The 24,129-nt window shown below is 30.6% G+C and overlaps 7 protein-coding genes across 17 annotated transcripts; 4 read left to right on the top strand and 3 right to left on the bottom strand.

Moving 5' to 3' along the window:
• Positions 1 to 280: 280 nt before the first annotated feature.
• On the top strand, positions 281 to 1,227 carry LOC145936852 (microtubule nucleation factor SSNA1). Its single transcript, XM_083039485.1, has 3 exons — positions 281 to 354; positions 567 to 766; positions 861 to 1,227. The coding sequence occupies exons 1-3, from the start codon at positions 300 to 302 to the stop codon at positions 963 to 965; spliced, it is 360 nt and encodes a 119-aa protein (XP_082895611.1). The 5' UTR covers positions 281 to 299; the 3' UTR covers positions 966 to 1,227.
• A 211-nt stretch (positions 1,228 to 1,438) lies between these two features.
• On the bottom strand, positions 1,439 to 3,543 carry Brn (beta-1,3-galactosyltransferase brn). The gene is made up of 2 exons (XM_083039469.1): positions 3,384 to 3,543; positions 1,439 to 3,141 (listed from the first exon to the last, which is right to left on the bottom strand). The coding sequence occupies exon 2, from the start codon at positions 3,079 to 3,081 to the stop codon at positions 1,687 to 1,689; it is 1,395 nt and encodes a 464-aa protein (XP_082895595.1). The 5' UTR covers positions 3,082 to 3,141; positions 3,384 to 3,543; the 3' UTR covers positions 1,439 to 1,686.
• Positions 3,526 to 10,017, top strand: LOC145936847 (putative G-protein coupled receptor B0563.6). Of its 2 annotated transcripts, XM_083039471.1 has the most exons (7): positions 3,526 to 3,702; positions 7,007 to 7,139; positions 7,669 to 7,928; positions 8,194 to 8,420; positions 8,532 to 8,833; positions 8,981 to 9,215; positions 9,673 to 10,016. In XM_083039471.1, the coding sequence occupies exons 3-7, from the start codon at positions 7,748 to 7,750 to the stop codon at positions 9,883 to 9,885; spliced, it is 1,158 nt and encodes a 385-aa protein (XP_082895597.1). In that variant the 5' UTR covers positions 3,526 to 3,702; positions 7,007 to 7,139; positions 7,669 to 7,747; the 3' UTR covers positions 9,886 to 10,016. The 2 variants fall into 2 exon arrangements, with proteins under 2 accessions (XP_082895597.1, XP_082895596.1); XM_083039470.1 differs by lacking the exons at positions 3,526 to 3,702; positions 7,007 to 7,139 and adding an exon at positions 7,159 to 7,364 and having other exon boundaries at positions 9,673 to 10,017.
• LOC145936853 (uncharacterized) lies at positions 3,946 to 6,287 on the bottom strand. Its single transcript, XM_083039486.1, has 3 exons — positions 4,387 to 6,287; positions 4,190 to 4,264; positions 3,946 to 4,081 (listed from the first exon to the last, which is right to left on the bottom strand). Exons 1-3 carry the CDS (start codon positions 6,095 to 6,097, stop codon positions 3,954 to 3,956), a joined length of 1,914 nt encoding a protein of 637 aa, XP_082895612.1. The 5' UTR covers positions 6,098 to 6,287; the 3' UTR covers positions 3,946 to 3,953.
• A 162-nt stretch (positions 10,018 to 10,179) lies between the features above and the next one.
• On the top strand, positions 10,180 to 16,315 carry Gry (trafficking protein particle complex subunit 11 gry). Of its 2 annotated transcripts, XM_083039467.1 has the most exons (21): positions 10,180 to 10,330; positions 10,530 to 10,731; positions 10,826 to 10,995; positions 11,106 to 11,294; positions 11,398 to 11,571; positions 11,640 to 11,807; positions 11,876 to 12,080; positions 12,168 to 12,341; positions 12,417 to 12,495; positions 12,582 to 12,636; positions 12,801 to 13,008; positions 13,096 to 13,301; positions 13,393 to 13,698; positions 13,781 to 13,986; positions 14,101 to 14,237; positions 14,341 to 14,553; positions 14,643 to 14,806; positions 14,879 to 15,101; positions 15,898 to 16,006; positions 16,100 to 16,176; positions 16,253 to 16,315. In XM_083039467.1, the coding sequence occupies exons 2-21, from the start codon at positions 10,543 to 10,545 to the stop codon at positions 16,277 to 16,279; spliced, it is 3,279 nt and encodes a 1,092-aa protein (XP_082895593.1). In that variant the 5' UTR covers positions 10,180 to 10,330; positions 10,530 to 10,542; the 3' UTR covers positions 16,280 to 16,315. The 2 variants fall into 2 exon arrangements, with proteins under 2 accessions (XP_082895593.1, XP_082895594.1); XM_083039468.1 differs by lacking the exon at positions 10,180 to 10,330 and having other exon boundaries at positions 10,598 to 10,731; positions 10,831 to 10,995.
• A 418-nt stretch (positions 16,316 to 16,733) lies between these two features.
• On the top strand, positions 16,734 to 20,195 carry LOC145936851 (uncharacterized). Its single transcript, XM_083039484.1, has 4 exons — positions 16,734 to 16,873; positions 16,961 to 17,078; positions 17,377 to 17,699; positions 18,090 to 20,195. Exons 1-3 carry the CDS (start codon positions 16,785 to 16,787, stop codon positions 17,503 to 17,505), a joined length of 336 nt encoding a protein of 111 aa, XP_082895610.1. The 5' UTR covers positions 16,734 to 16,784; the 3' UTR covers positions 17,506 to 17,699; positions 18,090 to 20,195.
• A 79-nt stretch (positions 20,196 to 20,274) lies between these two features.
• LOC145936849 (putative serine hydrolase) lies at positions 20,275 to 24,126 on the bottom strand. 9 transcript variants are annotated; one of them, XM_083039476.1, is made up of 6 exons: positions 24,073 to 24,126; positions 23,381 to 23,508; positions 23,166 to 23,210; positions 22,662 to 22,897; positions 21,098 to 21,445; positions 20,275 to 20,981 (listed from the first exon to the last, which is right to left on the bottom strand). In XM_083039476.1, the coding sequence occupies exons 2-6, from the start codon at positions 23,436 to 23,438 to the stop codon at positions 20,733 to 20,735; spliced, it is 936 nt and encodes a 311-aa protein (XP_082895602.1). In that variant the 5' UTR covers positions 23,439 to 23,508; positions 24,073 to 24,126; the 3' UTR covers positions 20,275 to 20,732. The 9 variants fall into 9 exon arrangements, with proteins under 9 accessions (XP_082895602.1, XP_082895608.1, XP_082895603.1 ...); XM_083039482.1 differs by having other exon boundaries at positions 23,162 to 23,210; XM_083039477.1 differs by lacking the exons at positions 22,662 to 22,897; positions 24,073 to 24,126 and adding exons at positions 21,792 to 22,027; positions 23,802 to 24,066.
• Positions 24,127 to 24,129: the final 3 nt, after the last annotated feature.

Genomic DNA, 24,129 nt, shown 5'->3' on the forward strand with positions numbered 1-24,129 from the left:
CGCTCTAGTATTATATATCATATATTCTATGGTTGCGCGACCTGAAATGGCAACACTGCTCGCTACGTGCATGCGTGAAATCTCTCGCGAAGAATTTGAGTGTAAAAAGTGCAAATTACTGTGGTCTGTTTCGTTTGTATTTTTTTTTACACTCGTATGTACAAGATCTGTCAAAATCTATTTGTGTTCGTCTAAATATTTGACAAATAATTATCGGCAAACCGTCCACTTTTTGATAGTTTTTTTTTTCATCATTTTATAAAGCTTTTTATTAAGTTTTTTCTGCGAATGGAGGGTTTATGATGTCTCAACACGGAGCTGCTCTGCAAACATATAACCAAGAACTCGTTAAATGTAATTCATTTGGTTTAAAAATTATTATTATCAAAAGTGGAAAATCTCAGATCGTTTTATTTTGCTATAAAATAAAATGATATTAATTTTCTCAATGGAGTAAATTAATTTTCTCAATGGAATAAATTATGTTTTAAAATGGAGTAAATTTTGTTTTTCAATGATTAACTCAATGAAGTTAGTATATCTATAACAAAATTTTTGTATTTTAGGTTTAGAAGAGATGAAACTAAGACGAGCGGAGCTCCAAGCTCAAATAGAATCTCAAGAAGAAGAGAAGAATACTTTGCAACGTGAAATTGAAAAATTGTCATGTAAACTTACTCATTTGAATGATAGTCTGGCAAAAAGAATCGCTGTCAGAAATGAATATGACAGAACAATTGCTGACACTGAGACAGCCTATATGAAGGTAAAGGTTGCATTTTTAATTTTTGCAATTGATATATGCACTCTCTTTTACAGTTATGTATTTCTTAAATATATTTTTGTGCTTTATATCACAGATTTTGGAGAGTTCACAATTATTACTTAATATGATCAAAAAAGAAGCTGTAAGTCTGGATCAGACTTTAGTTAAAGCTAAAATTGAGAAACAACAGTATCAATAATTGAAAAAATTTTAATTTGATTTTTAAAAATCTTACAAGAAATCATACATATATAACTAGGAAATGTATTTATATTAAATTATCAGTTATCACAAGAGTACAATCACTAATTGAAAAGTACAAAATTGTGTAAATACACACAGACTTTTAAAAGAATATGATTTTTTTAGCTTATGAAATTTGTGAAATTTATTAACTGTGTAAATGCATATACATATATTTGGCAATTTTATAAGAATTATGCTAATTAGTCTATGGTTGAATAAAATTTATAATCGTACAGTAATTCCAGTTGTAAACAAAATTTGTGTGCAACAAATTGATACATAATTTATAATATAATTATGATTAGGCATTACATTTTGATAATATTATTTAAATACATTGCATAATTAAATTAATATTATAATTTTAATGTTTTATTACATATATATATATATATGTATATGATATTCTATGTATATAAAGACTGATTACATGGCATGAAATTTATTCTAGAAAATGAAATTAGAATAACTTTTACAATAAACCAAATATTTTCGTATAACTAGTATTTTTTATATATTTCACCTGGCTGCTTTCATATATATAATTATATCAAGATATATATATATTTTGCAAAAAAAACTGTTACTAGACAACATAATTTTCCATTTTTTAATTAAAATCATAATTATATAACACTATAAAATTTTGTATTTTGATATCTCTACAAAGTCTTTCAAGCATTTCCAAGAGCTTTCTGTTCATTCCATACTTGTAGAAGTTCATTTGGATCTCCATATCCATGGGATGTTATGACATATTTGTAACTATATTTTGTATAAGCTTTCTTATAAAAGTGAAACTCTTCACAATGAAATGGTAACATATCGGCTTTCTTAGCTACTAAACCTAAAAAGATATCGTCAAACCTAAAATGTTTAGTGTAAAAACTGGTGTAATATAAGTCTAAAAGAGCTTCCCTAGACAGAATATATGCACCGGCTGTGACATAAGGTGGCCATAAATGGTATGGATATTCTTTCAATGGAACATACCATTTAGAGAATTTATGTCGATGTGGTGCAGATCGCATAAATACAAATCCTGTAAATAGCCTAATGTCTTCTGGCAGTTCAAAATCGAAAATCTGTCGTTTTGTTCTATTCAGCACAGATGAGTTTACTTTAAACAATTGTCTATTTTGTCTATTAGTTTTAAGATTTTCATTAATCTGTCCATCTTGGTTCTTGTATACATTATTTTTCTGACTATTATTATTTATCGATTCATAAATGGTAAAATTAACAGGTATTTTATTGCTTTCTAAATTAAATGTCGCATTTTCATTATTGAAATTATTTGCAACCTTATAATCCATTAGATCTGATTGCTTGATTTCTCTTTTTTTGTGTGCACTATATACTCGCTTAGATTCTATTAAGTAAAATGGATAATTAGCTGGGTTCCTGATAAATGTTGCTACATTTTTCACCGACACATACACATCGTCATCGACAAACATGTAGAATTTTGAATTGGAACAATACTTTACTAACCATTTGAAACTCATCATTGTTTTTATAGTATTATTATAGTATGAATCTATGAAATCTGCTTGTACAATATCTTTATAGATTGTCGCCTCTAATTTTAATTTAGCTTCTATTTCTTCATCATCTGGATGCATACCTACTACGAAAATAGTTTTTGCTGGCACATCAAAGAATCTTTTCTCTATTCCCCATGAATTACGTATAGCGGTTCTTCTATCAAAGTTCTCTATAGCAGACTTTATTATATACACAAGACGGAGTGTATTAGCCGCATCCTCTTTACACTTTTGTGGCTGTTTTAACACAAAAGAATATTTGTATTCATTTATAGGCTCAACTTCAGGTTTTTCATTACGTCGTAATGCGTGAACAAACTCATGTATGTTGCCTTTGTACGGATATACAAAGTTTTCATCATACGTGACCTCAAATAGATGTACAAATGCCCCAAAAAATTCTAACAATGCTATAATACCAAAAAAATAGAGGACATATACTAGTTTAATTCTTGATACAACACGGCGACACCTTTGTAAATAAAAGCGAAGAAAACAGCATTCGAGTAAGTAATGGTTCATCTTATCAGCGACACTTTTGCATATTACTTTATGCCAATTGCTTCTCTCCAGTTATCAGTTCTGCAATAAAAAATGCATTGTATAATCCTTTAGTATTCTTTATTTATGGAAATGTGTATGTATATATATTTTCATAATTTTTTTTATATCTTTATTTTTTTATAATTTAAAATACAGACAAATACAAAAGTTTTTATAACATCTGAATATAATTTGCCTAATCTTATTAATTAAATTAATAAAAGAAACTTATGAATACAAGACACACAGCACACATTTAAATTTATAAATTGACAACTTACAAATTGCTGGTAATCATTTCTTGTTGAGATAATACAGGAGAATATACAAATACTTTTTTATATAATAATATATTCTGTTTGAAAATTATAAATGTCGGAGTGCAACATTTCTTTACTTTTTTTCAGTGAACATATCTAACCAATTTCTTCCAAATACATACGGCGTATCGTGGCGCCTCTACAGGACATCTAATCTAACTAACAGGCCGAACAGCTGATTTGACTGTCACTGTCACACGGTGTAATCAATTTGAAAAAGTTATTGCAATTATTTGTACTTCTTTATTCAAAGTTCTTGGAAAGAAGATTCTCTAATATAGTAAGTTCTAATATCTAATATATTCTCTTTTTCACAATTATATACTTTTAATATTTTTTGAAGTTTTAATGTCATCTTTATTATTATATTTAATTATTTTGTATCTTTTTTTAACTAAAATACATTTTGGTTAGGCACACGATATCTTGCGTTCTCATCGATTTTAATATATAATTATTAAGTTCAATCAAACTCGATTGATTACTTTTAATAATCAATTTTTAATGAAAAAAATTAAATTTTCCGCGATGTCATTGTTTATCTGCCGCATTTACAGATGAACTCGATGATTCGGATGAAGGATGCACAGATTCGGTTTTATTTCGATTCAATTGGTTATCAATTGGCGATTCAGTACTAAAATATTTCTGAGCATTATCTGAAAAAAATTATTGAATATATAATAATTTGCTTTTCGTTAAGTAATGTTACAAAATATAATGTGTATTAATTAATTAATTAATTATATATATGTACAATATAATACCTTCATTTATTTCGGATAATTGCTTATTGTTAGCAATAATTGGCGATTTAGTACTAAAATATTTCTGAGCATTATCTGAAAAAAAAATCATTGAATATATTAATAATTGATTGTTTTTTGTTAAGTAATATATTACAAAATATAATGTGTATTAATTAATTAATTAATTAATTATATATATGTACAATAATATATACCTTCATTTATTTCGGATAATTGCTTTAAATTCTCGGTAATTTTTTGCACGATCGTTTTCGATGATATTTTCGAGTTGTTTTTAGCTGTCGAAGATGCTGTATCATTATTGCTATATATTATTGCTTTCATCTGCATTGACTTTTCAAATTCTTGTAAAGACGTATTTAAATGAGATGCAATTTTGTTGGATGTAAGAGATGCATTCTGCAAATTCGATGCTGAATACTCGTACGAATAATTTTTGTTGATATTTATAGAATCATTAAGTGCACTGACATTAGACATTTTAATATTTATCGCATCTCTTGCCTCGGAATTTTTTAAAGCATTTTTATTTCTATTTCTGGATAAGTAAGCTTGAGAGGCGTTCGAGAGTAATTCGAAACGCGTCGATTTGATCTTTTCAGGCTCCGTTATATTATTAATTTTCAATAGAAGATCTTCCTTCGCTTTATAAAAGTGTTGAAAATGACCCGAGGAGAATCGATCGAGATTGTGAAACTTCCTAATCCTCATCGTAGAGTTACGCTCTTCATCTTTACGTGGCTTATCAAGTCTTGCTGGCAAAAATTTCGGCGGGAATCTGAATCTCTGCATCGGCGGACGAAGAGTTGCATTCTTCTCATTTGTAGATCCCTTTATTCTCTCCTCTCTGATTCTCACCTCAGATTGATTATTTTCCAACGACGGCTTCGTGTTTTTCTTTTGAGTGGTATTATTTTTATACCCCGCTTCCTCGGTGTTTTTGTTCAGGATATCTTTTTGCGATATGATAGGCGCAGCCATTCGTTTATTACGCGTCGATGCTCGAAGATGATCGTCATCCCTTCTTGGCAAAGCGATGATGATCTTCGCGGCTGTATTTTCGATGAGCGGAAATTGGCGATTATTCCAATTAAGCGGCGAGTTTATTATTTCGTCCGTCGTCGATCGCTGATTTTTTTGCGCGCCTACCGAAAACGGCGGGCTCCTTTTTACGGCGACAAATACGTTGATATCGCTGTTGTTCCTCGGTGCTTCATCGGACTTGTTTGTCGGTGTGTTTTTATTGATCGGCCGAGTGGAAATGCGATCGAGCGAGAGAAATGTCTCTGACGATGTTTTCTGCTCGAAGGAATTAACCGCAGGCGTCGTGGGGACATCCTTCGACATTGATGACGATACCATCGATTTCTTTTCACAACGGGCCTTTGTCTCGTCGACATTTTCAATATATATTTCTTGTTTTCGAACATATGGATCATCGCTGTCGACGTTGCCACTTAAAGGCCGTACATATTTCGGATTTTCTACAGGAAATAACAGAGATTCGTCTATTAAATTTATCTTTGTAACATCTGTCTCGAAATCGTTAGGGTGAATAGCATCCGCAACGGGTGATTGGACCCGATTAGTCTTTATGACAGCTGTCATATGTTGTAACGTGTCTACACCGATCTTCTTGGAATTATTAGACTCTGTACTCTTTAACTCGGTTGCATCATCACTTCTTGGTTCAGATTCCAAGTGCACAGAATTCACGGACAAAATTTCAGATATTGATTCTTCCATCTTCAACGGAGAATATTTCATTTGTCCAAGAGAATTAATTAGACGTATCGTCCTCAACTTATCGTGCAATATACATTTTATTTGCTCCTTCGAAGCGTTTTGCGAAACACATAAGAAAAGATTATTTATAGACGTATGGAGAGTGCAGCATCTAATCATAATGTCATCTTGTGAAGGTTCGCGAGATGAAAAAAATGCGACGAGTTCAGAATTTTTAGAATTGCTTTGAATTTCATTTAAACACTCGTCGATAGATTGGCAAGAACAATAAGGATTCCGCGTTATATTTTCGGTCGATATAACGAAAGAAATAACCACGAATGATATCCTAAATAAGATAAAAAAAGATAGTGACAAACATTTTCGAATAATGTGTAAATCAATTTAAAAAATTAGATAATTACCATGTAAATCGAACTATCCAAAGGTACTCCATTGTGTGACTCTTCATGCGCACACGGTGATAAAATAGAAACAAGTTTCCAAACTGGAATGGATTAGTTTTTCTTTCGAATTTATATCGTGTCCCCACCTTTAAATATTTTAGTATGCGACATTTCATATACATTTACACACACATATAATGTCATATATATTATATATATATAAAATCTACGTTGTCTTTTTAAAAAATGAAGAAAGCAGATATAGGTATACTTTATTTTAGATATACTCAAAGCTTTCTTTAATTATTCTCTCTAATTTATATATATAGATATATATATATATATATATAAATATAATTTATAATATTATTAATTAATTGGAATAAATATAATCAGAGTAGTTATATTTTTTTTAATAAAAAAAAAAGTATAGAAAAATAATAAAATTATTTTAAAAATAGTGACAACTTTTTTAATTACCAAAATTTTTAAGAAATGGCAATAACACATACATTTTATTATTCCGAAATATTTTGTATGTGTATTCAGCTTAATAACGCTGTACATAATCTTTTGATTAACTTTATTTTAATTTTTCTTTATTACATAATGCATAAAGTATCTCCTATGAAGTATTTACCCATGATAATAATTAATAATAGATCCCTATTATTTGTTCAAGCAGTTCGACCTGATTTAATAAAGGGTTTAAGTCTATCGTCTACTGCGTGTTTAAATAAATCTCATACACACACCTCGACGGAGTTTGCGCAGTGTCTATTTTTCTGAAGATCCATGAGGTGAATATGTCGCAGGTAAGTCTGTTAGAATCTATCATGTCTTTATTGAAAGTAGATTTGCCGTTGGCTAAGGAGAGAGAAACAGGCGATAATGTGTATGTGATAAGAACGTGAAACATCGAAGAAAAAATAACTTTTTAATTACTTGAGCGATAGTACAAGGCTGTCTTTAACGACGATATTAATTCGTATAATTAATAATCATTAAAAATTTACAATGTTAACAGGAGTGATAAACGGGTTCGTATAACGATGTTATTACAAAATTCATTCACTCTCCTTAATTCAACTGATTAATTACTTCCTTCTTTTATTGGTGTATAACATATATTACCTTTTTATATGTGTGTATATACGTATATACGTTATTGTTGCATTATTTATTTTAATTAATTGGTAATAGAGAGCTAATTAAATGTATAAAAGCAATTTATTATAAATTAAAACAATTAAGCAATTTATTATAGATTTCAACTATAACTCGCTTCTCTCTTTTGTAACTTTTGTGTGCAAATCCTAATGAAGTAATCATTTGTCTTTCCAGTACGCAGTTATGTTGCGAGGAAGACAACTTTACTATCGGACATGTGGTCGGCGAGGACGACGTCATACGAACCCGTGCAATGTCCTTAGTATGGACTTCTTATGGTATTATAGTTCCAATTATATTGACCATTGGTATTTTCGGTAATGTGGCAATCCTTATCGTGTTGTCTTCCCCGGTGTTTCGCGGAATCGCATACTTATATCTCAGCGGACTTGCTCTGGCTCACATCGGTGTTGCACTATCTTGGATAACAATCAGTGTGTACAGTTTAATTTTGCAACGCGTATTGAGAAAGATACTGCTTGAACGAACAACAAATTGTCTAAATAAATTAAGCAATTATTCCGACAATCGATATATATATACAATGATTAATTAAGATTATTAGCTGATTACAATTAATTAATTATGATCGACAATGTCTACAATTACGTATTAAACTTGATGTTCGTTTGAGTAAGAATTTTTCTCTCAATGTAAATATATGGAAACAGCGTGTTACGGATACATTTTATATTTCAGCTCTAAGATTGGGCTACGGTATGAATAATAATTATTTGTCAGCTTTTTATTATGCTCATATTGAGCTCGTTATTCTGAACGCCTTTTCGGCTGCCAGTGTTTTCATCATGGTCTGTTTAATCGTGGATCGATACATTTTTGTATTCTTGCCGGCACGCATTCGTACCGGAAGCACGCGCAAGAATGTCAACTCCTTCATAGTGTCTTCGTTTATCGCCGGTTTCCTGGTATAAAAAAGCGAGATTAAAAACAGTTTTATATATGTGTATAATAAAATACATTACACATTATATAATACATTATATTAAATATATACATATATTTTATTCCGTTGACAGGTAAGTGGTCCATTATCGGTTATGAGACTTGTTCATACAGAGCTGGATGGATCTGATATCGCTTTCACGTTACGTGAAAACGTGTTCATCACGCAGAGCAAGCTATGGAAAATGTACATTTGGACAATGGAAATTACAGTGCGAATTTGCCCGTCGATTCTATTTATCGTACTGAATAGTTTGGTGAATAAGAGGTTTCTGCGATTAAATAGGCAAAATCGGCAATTCCACGCTGCCACGGACAAGTTGCGTGCTAATAACACGCCTGACACGTCGTTATTGTCTCGCAATCGAGGATATAAGTACGTAATAATGTTTAAAAATTCTTTCTTTGTATTTTAATTTTTTAACGTAAAATAAAAAAAAATTAAATTATTCTCTTAATATATTCTCTTAATATATATCTGCCTCTAATCTCATATATACATAAAAGATCGTTTTCTTTGTAGAGAGGAACAACATTTGGCGATACTGACGACAACAATGATTTTGTGCTTCTTTGTCACGACAATTCCGTCAGGTCTCACGCCGATATTGTATACCAATCGTCATCCGCTCGATCTTGATTACCAAACTTTTCGAGTGTGCTCAGCGATCGTCGAGCTCAGCAATTACGCTATTTATATCGTTATATATCTCATTTGCAGTACAGAATTTCGAAGAGAATTACTGCGATTTCTACAAGTAAGCTGCTCGTACATTTTCCTAAAGTCATAAAAATCAACAAATTACATTTTTAATGAGCAATAAAAATAAAGTAAAATTAATGAAATAATACAAGAAAGTATATAATGCTGTGAATTTTAAATTATATATAATATTATATAATAATTATTATAATTATTATAATATAATATAATATTATAATTATAATTATTATAATATAAATATAATAATATAATATATTATATAATAATAATTATATAATATATTATATTATTATATTTATATTAAATAAATGCAAATTATAATTTTTTTGACATGACCGAAGAAATATTGATAAAATTGATTTTTTCTTGCATTATTATTATCGTAGTTTTTATATTTATTAAATACTCCCTGTGATATATATATATATATATATATATATATATAACGAAGAATATAATTTAATTTTTCAATTTTTTGAAAAAAAAAACAGGGAAAATGTAACGAAAATAGGCAAGATGTTGATCAACCGATAGGCGAGATCGAAGATTACAGTCGACACGGCACTACCGTTCGATTAACACCAGAGCATACTAAATTGAATTCCCCCGAGTCCCCGACTAAAGAAGGAGCTAAAATGGAGGAAGAAGACTTGCAAGCGTCAGACGCTGCCGCATTTATGTTAGAGGGTCGCGTTATTGCATAATTATATATATGTAATTGCGTGTTTTAGGATCAAAAAGAACCATATATATTATATGTTTGTACTTACACAAATCGTATTATATACATTTATATAATACATATCCGTAATGGAAGCTATGTGTGACGATAATCTTCAATTAATGTATTGAATAATTAATTTTAACTGTATTTCAAATGTGTGATATATCGAAAGTTTCGATTATCGATGAAATTAAATTCAAAAATCGAACTTAACCCTTCTTCATATTTTATGCGACTGCGCTTTCTGTATCCAAACCTAACCTAACTTAATACAGCTGTTCCTCTTGCTGATGATAATTTATAATCTAACTGTCAAAGTGAGCAAATCATATATACTGACGAATATTGATTAATTGTAATGCAATTTATTCTTTAGCATAATCTTCTACATATTCCATGTAGTTTATTCATAAACAGAGATTCAGGTATTATTTACATAAATCCACATAAATCATAAAAGATGACATTAATATTAAAAAGAAAAATACTATATCAAAATATAAAAAAAGGCTGTAAAGATATAACAAGAATTATTTGTTTAATAATGATGTATTTGACAGGCTTTAAATAAAAAATTAAACTTTTGAGTTATTTTATATATTTAATTGTTATTTATCTTTCTAGTAAAGGCTTCACAATGTTTGAACTTCCAACGGAATTAACAGCTAAGCCTTTAGCTCTGATAGGTTTGACTGGATTAGACATTACAAATCAAGTACACCGCTCTATTTGGGATGCATTTAGCAATAATCGTAGACCGGATTGTGCAGCTGTTCAGTTCAAATTGCTCAGTTTGTCACATGAATTTCTCACTGTTAAACCTAAGGTATGATATGTTTGACACCAGATTACTGAAATAATCTTAATTATTGGGAATTTGTTTAACATTTGTACTATATGTACTATTTCGTATATTTTAGCGTAGTTCATATGAATGGTACATACCTAAAGGGATCTTAAAAAGGAATTGGATGAACAAATATCTCAATGATATTCCCTCCGTAGTTGTTGTATTCTACGATTTGGATTGGAACGATCCTTTGTGGAATGAGAAAAAGATGGAATGTGCCTCTAGAGTACAATCTTTAAGGTAATTATTTATATACTTTATTTATTTAAGATAACTTAATACAATCAACTTAATTTTTGTATTATTAATATGTTATTAAATTTTTTGAATGATTATAATATTTCTCTTAGAGCCGCCCTTGATGGAAGAAGTACAAAAATTGCTGTAGTATTGATACAACATGCTCTTCAACCGCTTCCTGGTGCTGAGGATGTGGTTGCAACCGAACGTGCGACAGCATTGTGTGGAGCTTGTGATTTGACTGCAAAGTTTTTATATATTCTACCACATGCCGATCATTTATTGGGATATATATCTAGGTTTTTAATCGTTCTTTTTAGTCTTTCTATTTTTCCTTTTTAAAGAAAACAGTGCATTACAATATATATATATATATATATATTTCTTTTTTATTTGTTATAGGTTAGAGACAGCGTTCTATGATTTGGCACAAAACTTTTATTATCACGAATATCGGAATGTTAAAAGCCATCGTGATCAACTCACTAAAAATGTTCATCAATATTTATTTGTTCGTCATCAATTCAAAATGGCATTCTTGAATGAACTGAAGCAGGAATTGCATCTTGCTCAAAAGTAAGATTAGAAATATAAAAAGTTTTTATATGTATATTGTAAGATATGTATATACATTTGTTTTGCAGGCATTATATGCAAGCCTATCACAATTTATTAGAAACAAGAATGACGGATGCAAATGCGGTAGAGATAAAAACCATCGCTGGTTTTATAAATTACAAGTTATGCAGAATAATGTTTAGCTTAAATCTTCCGAAAGATGCCATTTCTCAGTTTAGACTTCATACAGAAAGGTATTAATAATTTATTTATTGGTTTACAGGAATTCTCGATAATGATTAATCAATTTATTAATTATCAGATTTAAGCTAAAAACTGGTCCAAAAGAGCTTATGTTTGAACATCATGCTTGGATGAGTAGCCAGTTCTCTACATTTGCGGAATTGTTTGACGAAGCTATTCGTCAAGGGTTGCCTGCTGTTCAGACGCAACATCCAGGGTATTATTTCCAACTAGCTGCCAATCATGCAAGTCTACGACAATCTGCATATAAAGAACTCTGTCAAGTACGAATAGTTTTTTAACAAATATGTTGCAATTTCTGTTTTATGTTATTTAAATTTTAATATCGTGGATATTCGATATTGTTTCAGGATGTAAATAGCTATCCAGATCCTGATCCATTATTAGGTGAAGAGAAACTTGAGTTTTATGGGCAGCGACCTTGGCGGCCGGGGAAACTAAGTGCGGAACCTGCAGACACAGCCAGAGAAGTTACCGGTACACAGGCTTTACAATACAGAGAGAAAACTGCAGTTAATCACTCTGTAAGATAAATACATTGGCGCTTTTAGCTCATAAGCATGCGATAAATAAATAACGATAATTGTCATTTTTTTCAGATGATAATTATTGGCTTATTAGGAAACGCGATATCGCAATTTAAGGTGTATCGTTGTCCTAGAATGCGTCGATTATTAGGTATAATAATAAGTTTATAAAAGTTTGAAGGGAACAACTATTATTTGTAATGTACTCATAAATATTCTTTTTTTTTTTTCTTATAGTCGTGCAAATGGCAGAAGAGTATTTTAATGCTCGGGATTATGGCAAAGTTCTTACGTAAGTTAAAATAAATCTTTTCTCCATGTGATAAAAGTTTCAAGTTGTAAACGAAATCATTAAAGCGTTTAATCATTAAACGACTATTCTGATCCTAACATTGTTTCCTCTAGACTATTTTTTTTTGTGCGTTAACATGAAAATCGTAAAATTTGATTGGTCAGATTATTGATGCACATGTTGTGGGAATATCACGGAGAACGATGGCCGGTCTTACTCACAGATATCTTGAGGAATGCGCTGCGAGCCGCATATCTATCGACTAGTATTCAGGATTACCTCACTCTGGTTCTCGAAGCTCTAGGACCCTCAACTACATTCTCAAAGGAGCAGCAAGCTGTTATTTATAATAACGTTATGAATATACTACAGGTATATATATTATATATTAATTTTTTTAAAAGATATATCAAATTGCGTAACATATATATAAAACAACAACTTCATATTTGATGACAGAAAAAACCACCGAATCCAGAACCAGATTTGCCGGACGATATTAAGCATCTTGCAATGGAAAAGTGGATATCAGAACTAAGTCGCTCAGAACCAAATATTTTTACAATTGACGACAACAATATGACATCATTTGTCGATGTTAAAGCGCGATTCTTGCAGCAAACGTATGCAGTGAATACGATGATAATGGTCGAAGTTATAATAAGGTAGTATCACATTTGATTCCGTCTATACGTAGAAATATATATTTTTTTTAATTATAGGACGCATAACAAAATTTTATGTTTCTAATTACAGAAATTCTTACGGCGGTATCATTGAATTTTCTAATGTATCGATAACAATTAGTGGTCCAGGTTACAATACCGAAATTCCAATTAGTGATGCTCAACAATCCAATCTTATTTTTCAAGCAAAGGAAACGAAAAAGTTTCACTTCAATTTTAGAGCACCTCATCAAAATGATGGTGCGGAAATTCGTATTAGCACAGTTTCATTGCAAATGGGTGATAGTGCGCGATGTTGTATTATATTGAGATTCTCAGCTATGGGTAGAGAAACGAGTCTATTGGATCGTCTGTATCCCGAGATACAACAATTTCGGTATGTTTATAAAGAACAATTCCTAGCATCTTTCTAATGCTATTTCATAATAATTAATAATTGGTTATAATTTTTGCATTAGCGGAGGTGAATTTGAGGCAATAAGACCGTTAATTCATGCGGAAATCAAGCAGGAAGAATCGAGTTTAAATCTGAACGCAGAATCGAATAATCCTGCGCTTTTAGGCGAGTGGCTACCCATCACGATATCCCTATCAGCTAACGAGAACATTAACGCGATCTGTTTACATGTAATACTTGTATCAGAGGGTACTAATGAGCAATCAAGTATGTTTTCACAATCTTATAATTTATTTTTTTATAAATTTTACACCTTATGTTTTTAAAGCTTGATTATTATTCTTTTCTATAAACTAAGCTATTTTAAAATATATATTTCAGCTGAATTGAGCATAAACATGCTTAATAAGGAGTCAAAAGTATCAATTTCCGTTGGTGATATGACAAAAGATTCATTAATCAAACATATTGTATATATTAGAGCACATAAAGTAGGCGATAGAAATATCATAATAAAGGTGCGTTGCTATATTTTTTTATAAGGCAATATTAATTACATATATATGTATGTGTGACATGATATAATGTGCTGTTATTATTTATTAATTATGTAATACACAGGCAGACTACTGTAGACCTGAACAAATTAAGGGGAGTAAAGAATTAATGTATTCGTTGGCAGTTAAGAAGCCATTTGAAGTTGCAACACAATTTTACACTACATTATTTGAACCGCTAACAAAGGGATTTGTTAATGAACCTTTTATTATTATGCCCCATATTACGTGCGTTTCCCCTTGGCCTATAAAAATTCTAAGCACATCTATAGAATTGGTAAGTCCACAGAATATATGTATATAATTTAATTATTTGTTGTCAAGATACATTAAGGAGTCATGTTGAATTTTTATGCTCGAAATTAGGCGGACTCTATTCAAACAGAAAGCAATCTCGACGATCAGAAGTCCATTTTAGCGGATGTCAAACTCTGCGATGGTGAAACAGGAACCGATACCTATTGCTTGATTCCAAAGACTGGTGGCGAACAACCTATTAGTATTGGAATATATACTATCAAGTGGAAAAGGTAAAAGTAACTGGTATAAAGATTTTATTTTATAATATAGAGATATATTTGTAAATTCTATTATTTTCGCAGAGCAAACGATGAAACCGCGCTGGAAACTAGTAGTAGCGTAACTCTAGCTCCTTTAAGGGTCGAAGATGCGGTGATCGGATTAGAAGCCAAAATGCCAGCTCACGGATGGGTTCGCACGCCGTTTTGTATTTCGTATTTTATAAAAAACCATTCCGATTACCTTATCACTTTGCGTTTGGCTATGGAGGGCAGCGATGCCTTTATGTTTGCTGGACAAAAACAGGTATGCTATTCACGTTTATATTATACAGGGTGTATACTCCCGGGAAAAACCTTGAAAACCTGGTATTCTCGGGGAATTTTGTTTTACCTTGAAAAATCAGGGAATTCTCATGAAATTTGATTGGGATTCAAGGAATATTTTTTTTAAATTGCTCTTTTGATAATTTTACTCTTATTTAACACTTAAGAAACATATGTCTAACACATCTTTGCAATATTTAAGTTTTTATTAAAATTTTATGCGATTTTTTTATTGATCTATTTCAGTATCAAGAACTTATGTAAGTTTCATAAAAAATTGTACAATTTTTTAACAAGTAATATTTTAAAAAATTAGATACTTATTTATTTAATAAATATATAATTAAATAAATAATTTAATAAACAAATACATAATAATTTAATAAATAATTTAAATAAATTAATATTCCTTAACACGTTTATAATAAATTTTTTTTTTCTATTTTTATTTTATATTATATTCTTGCATATATTTTTAGCGTTTAGATATAATGATATATCGCACTTTGTTATTGTCCAAATTAATTTTACAATTAATAAATCAATATTAAATGCTAGAAAAACTGCATTTTTGATAACTTTCCAATCGTATGAATAGAAAACATTAAAAAGCGTATACAATAAAGGAACGTTTAAAAAGCTGCATCTATAAATTTTTTTATTTTACCTGAAATTAAACGAAAATACCGGGAAGATCAGGGAATTTTTTTTACAAAATTTGAGTATACACCCTGATATACATAATAATTCTATATTATGTATCTCTCTGTTTTTAGATTAATATTTATATATCGCCTAAAAATGTGCGAAAAGTGGATTGGGTTTTACGACCCCTGGTTGCTGGTTTTGTTGCTCTTCCAACGTTATCGCTAACTGTACCTGCAGGTAATGATATCTATTATATATCAAGCGATTTAGATTCTTGTTTTTTAAGAATTTAATATATTTGCATTTATTTTATATGTCGCGCCTTAACAGACGAAGAACTCAAACTAGGCAAAGGACGATTATCAGAGATGGTTGAACGTTCCTTGCCGAGTCATATATATATACTGGTAAGTAACAAAATAAAAAAATTACATAATTATGATAATATATTAATATATATACATATATATAATATTCTTTCAGCCGAAATCGCAGTCTTTAGGAGAATGAATGAATTCAATACTGGAATCTTTTTTTTTTTTTTTTTTTTAGAGAAAAAGAAATATATTAATTTTTCAGTCAAACTGTATTATAAAATTAGGTACATTTTACATGGAAATTAAATAAGCTGATGTGTACATTACGTTTATTAGAGTCATAAATATAACTTGTTGAATATAACTTATTTAAACTATTTTATTGTTAACTTGAAATATTCTAAGATTACAATTGTAGATTTTTAACAAATATTGTTAAGTAATAGCGATTATATTATTATGCGCACCATAATTCATACATACGTAGATATCGATCGTTTTTATGAGCATTACGTTACCATAGTAACCATATTCTGCAATATATCATACATCCAGTATCCAGTATTCAGTATACAAACGCATGAAATAGCTCCTTTCTATTTTTTATTTCTACTAATTTTATAATCTTAAAAATATTAGTGTTATTAGTGGATATCGATCATTTTACTCGCGTATAGCGAGCCAAAGAATTCCATGAAATGGCAAGGAATGGCAGTATTGATATTAAAAATGTTTTTGACGAGTACCTGCAAAGAGAACAACAATTCGAACAAGAAGTAGAAGAACGGTATTTATATATATTGAAACCTAATATTATAGACCACATATGCATGTGTATTTTTTCACTGGTAACATTTTTTACTTTACTTTGCAGTAATAAATTGCGTCGTGAAATTCGTAATAAGGATGTGTCCAGAGTTTCTAGCTCGTCGTCGACAAATCTCCTTATCAATTTGGAAAAATCTCGCATACGTAATCAGACTCTTCTAAAGGTTTGCTATACTATACTATATGTTTTATATAGAAAGATATATACGGGGGAAGAAGGGAAAATTCTTTGAGAAAATTATTGGTAGCAGAATATTTTTAATTTTAAATTATAAAGAATTTATAAAAGATGCAAATATGCTTTGTGGAATACAGCTGTCAAGTTATTTGTAATCTATTAATTATATATGTATATATATATATATATATATATATAAATTTATATAAATATATATAAAATTATAGAAAATTATATAATTAATATACAACTTAAAGTTGAAAAATCATGTGTTTTTTTTGTAGGATTTGGAGATGTCTAGAGCACGTCTGAGAACTTACGCATCTTATACGCCTACCGATGCAGAATTGCAGCAGATTTCATCGACCTATCGGAGTCATCTTCTTGGAAATATGCAAAGTACGGAATCTTGACGAGCTCATTACTTTCACGCTCGATGCTCGATGATTTTCGATTCAATCTGATAACTCGAGCCGAACGAACAAACTTGCAAATTAAAAGTTTGTTGATCGTTGGGATCGATGAATCAGATTGATCACCGCGTGTCTTTCCATTTGCAGCGGCTGCGAACAGATACTTCAAATAGCAAGAGAACCGATCCAAAAACGTGAGCACATCAATAATTAATTATTAATCTCGCAAAGCTTTTAGTCTGTACTTTTGTGCACTTCTAGTCTTTCGATTCGGGTTGACCGCAAACAACAGCTGCTACTTTTGTATATAAAGTAAAAATGCGGCAAATAAAGATATATAAGTCGTATAAACTTGTCCGCATCTTTCGCGGTTGTTATATATCATCGCTCGCAAAGATCACGCATATAATATACAAATACGTCACTAATATTTTAACAATGTCAATGAAGTAATCGATTTTAGACGAACGCGCTCGCTTTCCAACAAAATACAAACTGAAATCTAGCTAATTTGCACTATAATCTACTCGTTCAAAGGTCTCTCGAGAGAGACATTTACATAGGCAAATGCGTTATTTTTTAAGGTACCGCGTGACGATTATCCGGAATCTTACCGTATGACACCTTGGCGGATGACGGATCTGTTTGATTTCGACACCGCGCGAAAGAACTTCCCGAGGAATTATGCGTAAGGAAGATGCGTAAGCAAATGGCGAACGGTGTCCACCTGTCTCCAGTCATGCTATATTCATATTTATTTTCTATGTGTGACCGCGCGCTATCATTGCCGATAATTACCGGTGCGCACAACGTGCACATATACATACACAATAGGACGGCCACGTATTCAGTAGCTGCCCGATAAGAAGCTGGCCAGGCCAATAATTTGCCTGGGAAGTTGTATTTATTTTTTTACAACATCTTTCTGTCTTTTACATACATAGGCGCGAACGCGAATCTAGTCTTGACCTTCGTAGACTATTTATTTTGCCGGCGTGACTTCTTTGATCGTTAAATTCGTTGGCAGATTATTAGATTCGCAATTTGCTGCTTTATTGTTCGACCTCGTATTCGTGCGACTTTTCGAACTGTATGTAATAATGCGCAATTTATGCAAATTATCAAAGCCGTATGCCCTTGCGCTTTACTTACCTTCTTATACCGTCCGTAAAAATATTAGAGAGGAATATTAGAAATGCTCGATGTACAGCGAAAAATTTAGAAGAACTGAAACGAGACGAGGTATAATTTTGTATTTCTACGTGGCATAGCAGCTGAATAAACGAAATAACGTTGTGACTTTTTACTCTGACTATCGTAGCGCCTGCAAACATCTGTATCAACAGCCTCATTATCTTTGAGGGATGCCATCTCTTTTATACGGTTTGGTCAGAGACCCCGCGCGACATTCTTCAAGAATATATATGTATCTACAAATTAACTTTTCAAAATCTTTGTACAAATTTTCTGTGATTTTGCATGATGCATCGCGAAAATATATTTTGCAACTCTCATATTTTATGACATTAAATTTATCTATCTGGAACGTTGTAAATCACGCCTTTAAACTACCGAAGAAGTTTATTTTATAGGATTGATAGAGAATATCGCGCTTCACTATATTTATCGTTTGCATAAGCCGGTTACATAAGCTTAAACCAGCATAGTATTTCAAGTTTGTTGCATTTGTTGCAACTGTTGGGCATCAATGCATTATCGCTATCGCTGTCGTTCACTTAATGATAAACGCGTCATTGAAATTTTCTTTTTTGTATATTCTTCGTACATATAAACTAAATAAGATATTTATCTATATTAATTTTTTAATTTTTATTTATAAAAAACTTATTACAAAACATGATACAAATTTTTTATTACATATGGAAAAAGAACAAAAAAAATATTTAAAAAATGAATACACGTGTGTATCTTCGATAATAAAAATAATTTAACAGATAAGACCTATTAATTTCATTTTGAAATAATTAAACTCTACTCAATTCTATGTGCACATATTAAAAACAATTCCTCAATGGTTTAGCAAAATTATTTACAATATTTTTACCGCGTTAATCTTTCAACGACGTTAAAAATTGGATAGTTTGTGTATAAAACCGTGTACTCCAAATTAATGACTGGGTTTTTCTATAATCTAATTTCATGACTCTATTCGTTTTTTTTTTACATTTTATTCTTATTTGATGGGCTTTATTTTTTTTTATTATGACTATCAAGAATTCCGCATTTTTCGATTTTTACGTTTACTTATCTATTTTGGTCCCGCTAATATTTTTCAGCTAGCATTAAAAGACATTGTGCACTAAAAAAATAGAAAAAGTGACAAAATAATTCAAGTTAATATAAATCCTAAGAAAAAATCCATGATATACATGAATTTCGATTATAGTTTTAATTGTCTACTCAAACGAATTGTCGAAACGAAATTATACAAGCATAAAATCGTAATTTAAACATATAATTAATATTAAAGAAATTATAAATTTTGAAGGACTTTTTTAATGGCTATATTATTAATATATTACAAAAAAAACTTTTCCTTTCACTTTTCTATTTGAGAATTCATATATACACATAATGCACAAGCGATAAATTAAAGATGATATGAACATATATATGAACAATTAATTAATATATACAAAAATGTAAGGCTAATTGCGATCAAACCCATTAGTATAAGTAATCTTATTACGATACGTTGGTCAATTCTTAAAAGATGAAATTCATCTTTTTAATGAAATTAACTACATATATGTTTACATAATTATTGATTTATTAATTACAATGTAAAAGCGGCGCTAATTAACATAGACAAAGGTACTTGCTTTAAAGAAAGTGATTTGAAATAATAAACATATTTCGATGTCTTTTGTTTCGCATTTACATGTAAATCACTGTATCACAGCACTAATTGTTCTTCCAAAGCACTTTGTTTTCGCATAGCAGAGCAACATTATGGATTTACAATTTGTTTTATAAAACTACTTACAATATTGTTAAATACATATTGTAAAGTTATTTCTAATTTAACAATCCACTATATATGTAGGTGCAAATAAGTATATGAATTTGTGTCAGCATTTTAAATTCGAAAGAGTTTGATAATGACTATCTATAATAAAATTATTCATTTTATCTTAAAGTAATCATATAAATTATTCATTTCATCTTAAGTAACCATATCCATTAATAACTAAATGATATTATTATTAATTCTGTAGAAAATTTATGATTATAGGCGCAATCTTTTCAGGTTCACACAGATGCACGTGATGAGTACCTTCCACTTCATGATACTCAAATTTTCTAGCCCCTTTTATGTTGTCTAATACTTTCTGATAATTTTCAGGTTGCTCGAATTTCATCCCAGGAACAGCACGAATGTTGAGATAAGCGCATTTTATCCGGCATGCATATTCAAGTACTAAATCTAAAGAGAACATGCCCAAAATGGAAACCTAGAAAGGTAATAAATGATCTTAAATGTATAATATATTACATTATTTTTAGAATCACATATAAATGTATTTGTTACATAACATATTGTACGATGAATAAATAAAAATGTCTTTACCTTCAGTTTTGGATCACGCGAAAAGTAATATTTGCCCTTTGTATACGACGGTTGCATGCCACGTTTCATTAATATTTCTGCTCCTTCCCTTGTTATAGAACCCTCGTACGCCTTTTCTACTATGTCAAGCATTTCGTCGGACTCATAGCATGGTACATTGTCCAATGTTAACAATTCATATTTCAGAAATTTATCAATGTAGTCCCCAGTCATTGCGGCTGTTTTTGTAATGTCCCTTACACTTGGGCTAGCAATATCCAAGCTTATGAGAACGTCGACTTCATCTGGGTACGATGCTGCATAGAGAAATGATATAGCACCACCCAATGAGTGGCCAAGCAGTTTTACCTATTTCCATAATACAATTAAATTATAATAAGCTTGTACATTAATTCAAAGCATATATACAAAATATATAAAATATACATATTTTCTAAAGTATAGTAAGAAACATATTAAAATATTCACATTAACATCTCATACTTATATAAAATATTTATTATCACATGCTTGAATGCAACACAACATAAATGCCACACAAGCGCAAACAAGGGTGACTGTTAGATATGCGTGATGCTGTGAGATAATATAAAAACGTGATATTATTGCTTAGATTTTTTTAAATATTAAATTATTTAATTAGTGAATAATATATTATTGATCGAGTGTGTGATAAAGTTATCCATTCGCTAACCTTCTCCCATTTGAAATATTTAATGACTTTACGAAGGAATATGACACCATCGCAATAGACATAATAGTATTGATACTTTGGATAATGCGAAGAAAAACCGTGTCCCGGCATATCCAAGCAAAGAACAGAAACATCATCGGGCATCAATGGCATTAATGTGTCAAAAGTGCCTGCATTATCCTGACGACCATGCAATGCCACTATCGGCTGGAGTTCTTTAGGGCCCCACCATTTGCCTGCAGGTAAGAGTCCCACGATTAATTTTAAACTTGAATTTATCTTTTAATTATTGACATTTTTGATCAAGGCACGCATCTCTCTTATGAATCTGTAGTAATTCGTTAAATAAGAAAACTCATATAGTTATCCATTTTTGAAAATGCAACAAAGTCACAGCTGAGTTTAAAGAGTTTCTTTGTCCATTACACTGATTGTGAATATAACACAATACGTAGTTATACAACAATATTTTCTTCTAGTCTAAAGCAATAGTTTTAACCATTTAGATATTGTGTATAACAGTCAACCTTTTTAAAATATATTATTAATAATTATGATGGTTAGAACAATGTGGTAATGCAATGTATTAAATAGCGAATTTAATAATGTGTTGCAGTTCAATGCAAAGGTATCACTCTAAAAACGCAAATATGTTCCAAGCTAAAAATCGAAATATTAAAAAATAGCAAAATAAATAATGTAAATATTTTACATATATTTTTTACATAAATTAGATGGCAACTGCAATTTAAATTGTAAAAGCATATATGAACTATGCTATCTTATATTCAGCATTACTTTTATATATATATTAAAACTACAAAAATAAATAAATTTAAATCGTTGTATAACACTGACTCGCTAGCTAACCTTGTTCCACTTGTAATATTTAATAATTCTACGTAGTGTGATAACCCCATCCCAAAATACATAGTAGAATTGTCCGTAGTGTAGATAAGAAGAAAAGCCATGACCAGGCAGATCTATACTTAGTATAGCTACATTTGACGGCAACAATTGTGCCAAGTTGTCAAAACTTCCTGCATTGTCCTGCCAACCGTGTATCGCCACTATAGGCTGTTCATCTGCCGGTCCCCACCTTTTTCCTAAATTTACCAATATGTTGAATTTGATGCACATAAATTTGAAGTGTAATATAATACAAAGTAGGACAACTCCACAATACTATAAGTTGCAAGAGATGTTTTAAATATTCCAATAATCGACATTAAAATATATTAGTTTGTTTCTACACACATTGCATAATATTCTCACACAATCGAGTGTTCTAAGCTCAATGTATGTGAACATAATAGTTGATATTGAAATGAAAGATTAAGAAATAAGATGTAGGAAGATATAATCCTTACTGACCACTGATGTGACCCCATGGCATTGGTATCTGAACCTCCTTTGGAGCTGAAGCAGATATTTAATTATGATAAAAATATCTCTAGATACGTAATGCTGTAACGGCCAGTTTCTTCACCTCCGGTTAAACTATATCTTTGTCTCTTTTTAGATACGTTCTTAAACCAAGGTAGTGAAGAAACTGGCCATAAAATAGTCATATATTCAACACAACTAACCTTCCTTCTTATATCCATTTATGGAATTGTCAGCAGAGTTTTTCCTTGTAGAATCCATCACAGTGTGTAACAATATTCAAGTTTATATTCGCTCAAAATACCCACTGATCAAGTTTCGTTCGGTAAAACTGCAAAGAGAAATCGTTGTTAAAGATTAGATAACACTGCAGGTACAATTTATTTAGCAGAGGAAATACATTTTAAACCGAAATATATACATATATATTAGAGAAAATGTCATCGATCTTTTAAAATTCACATATTTACATACGCAAAGACGTAGAGACACTGAATTAAAAATGTTTCTCATCCTGTCTACTTTTCGCAATTAAACGCAATATTTCTTACAATAAAATATGATACATGAGGCTATTACGTATGAGTTTTTTTATTCAGATATCACTGTGCAAACTATTAATACCGTCACAAACGCTTCGTGTTGTTTGACTAATCAGACCGATTCTTTTTATCCTTTCGAATCAAACAGCTCAAAGCATTTTTTCAACGCCAAAAGAACGCATCCTTGTCTTTTATTGATAGACACGAGCTGTCAGTTTATAGACAAAGATCTTATTCGGAGGTGACGCTGCCCTCGTTCTCGTTCCTCATTTTATATAGTAGGGACATCCATATCGCGTCATCCTTTTATCAAGTAAAAGTCAAATGTAAGAGTCTAGTATGCGATGGATTACCCCTTTTTATCCTGTCCTTCTCGAAATGAATCACGTGAGCGAAGAACAGCTGCGCTA

This window comes from Prenolepis imparis, unplaced genomic scaffold (genome assembly GCF_030444845.1).
Source record: "Prenolepis imparis isolate NDT839.2.m4 unplaced genomic scaffold, iyPreImpa1.0 SCAF_5, whole genome shotgun sequence".
NCBI classification, from domain to species: Eukaryota; Metazoa; Arthropoda; class Insecta; order Hymenoptera; family Formicidae; genus Prenolepis; species Prenolepis imparis.

Excerpts from the sequence above, each read along its gene's own strand:
- LOC145936852 (XM_083039485.1), top strand. The coding sequence starts at position 300 with ATGATGTCTCAACACGGAGCTGCTCTGCAAACATATAACCAAGAACTC. Across the intron at positions 355-566 it reads TAACCAAGAACTCGTTAAAT|GTTTAGAAGAGATGAAACTA; the intron begins GTAATTCATTTG and ends TTTGTATTTTAG. Across the intron at positions 767-860 it reads CTGAGACAGCCTATATGAAG|ATTTTGGAGAGTTCACAATT; the intron begins GTAAAGGTTGCA and ends TTTATATCACAG.
- Brn (XM_083039469.1), bottom strand. The coding sequence starts at position 3,081 with ATGAACCATTACTTACTCGAATGCTGTTTTCTTCGCTTTTATTTACAA.
- LOC145936853 (XM_083039486.1), bottom strand. The coding sequence starts at position 6,097 with ATGATTAGATGCTGCACTCTCCATACGTCTATAAATAATCTTTTCTTA. Across the intron at positions 4,265-4,386 it reads ATTATCCGAAATAAATGAAG|ATAATGCTCAGAAATATTTT; the intron begins GTATATATTATT and ends TTTTTTTTTCAG. Across the intron at positions 4,082-4,189 it reads ATTATCCGAAATAAATGAAG|ATAATGCTCAGAAATATTTT; the intron begins GTATTATATTGT and ends AATTTTTTTCAG.
- LOC145936847 (XM_083039470.1), top strand. The coding sequence starts at position 7,342 with ATGTTAACAGGAGTGATAAACGG. Across the intron at positions 8,421-8,531 it reads CGTTTATCGCCGGTTTCCTG|GTAAGTGGTCCATTATCGGT; the intron begins GTATAAAAAAGC and ends TTCCGTTGACAG. Across the intron at positions 9,216-9,672 it reads AATTACTGCGATTTCTACAA|GGAAAATGTAACGAAAATAG; the intron begins GTAAGCTGCTCG and ends AAAAAAAAACAG.
- Gry (XM_083039467.1), top strand. The coding sequence starts at position 10,543 with ATGTTTGAACTTCCAACGGAATTAACAGCTAAGCCTTTAGCTCTGATA. Across the intron at positions 13,302-13,392 it reads ATGGTCGAAGTTATAATAAG|AAATTCTTACGGCGGTATCA; the intron begins GTAGTATCACAT and ends TTCTAATTACAG. Across the intron at positions 13,699-13,780 it reads CCCGAGATACAACAATTTCG|CGGAGGTGAATTTGAGGCAA; the intron begins GTATGTTTATAA and ends TTTTTGCATTAG.
- LOC145936851 (XM_083039484.1), top strand. The coding sequence starts at position 16,785 with ATGGCAAGGAATGGCAGTATTGATATTAAAAATGTTTTTGACGAGTAC. Across the intron at positions 16,874-16,960 it reads GAACAAGAAGTAGAAGAACG|TAATAAATTGCGTCGTGAAA; the intron begins GTATTTATATAT and ends TTTACTTTGCAG. Across the intron at positions 17,079-17,376 it reads GTAATCAGACTCTTCTAAAG|GATTTGGAGATGTCTAGAGC; the intron begins GTTTGCTATACT and ends TTTTTTTTGTAG.
- LOC145936849 (XM_083039476.1), bottom strand. The coding sequence starts at position 23,438 with ATGGATTCTACAAGGAAAAACTCTGCTGACAATTCCATAAATGGATAT. Across the intron at positions 22,898-23,165 it reads GCCATGGGGTCACATCAGTG|GAAAAAGGTGGGGACCGGCA; the intron begins GTCAGTAAGGAT and ends TGGTAAATTTAG. Across the intron at positions 21,446-22,661 it reads AATATTACAAGTGGAACAAG|GTAAAACTGCTTGGCCACTC; the intron begins GTTAGCTAGCGA and ends TTATGGAAATAG.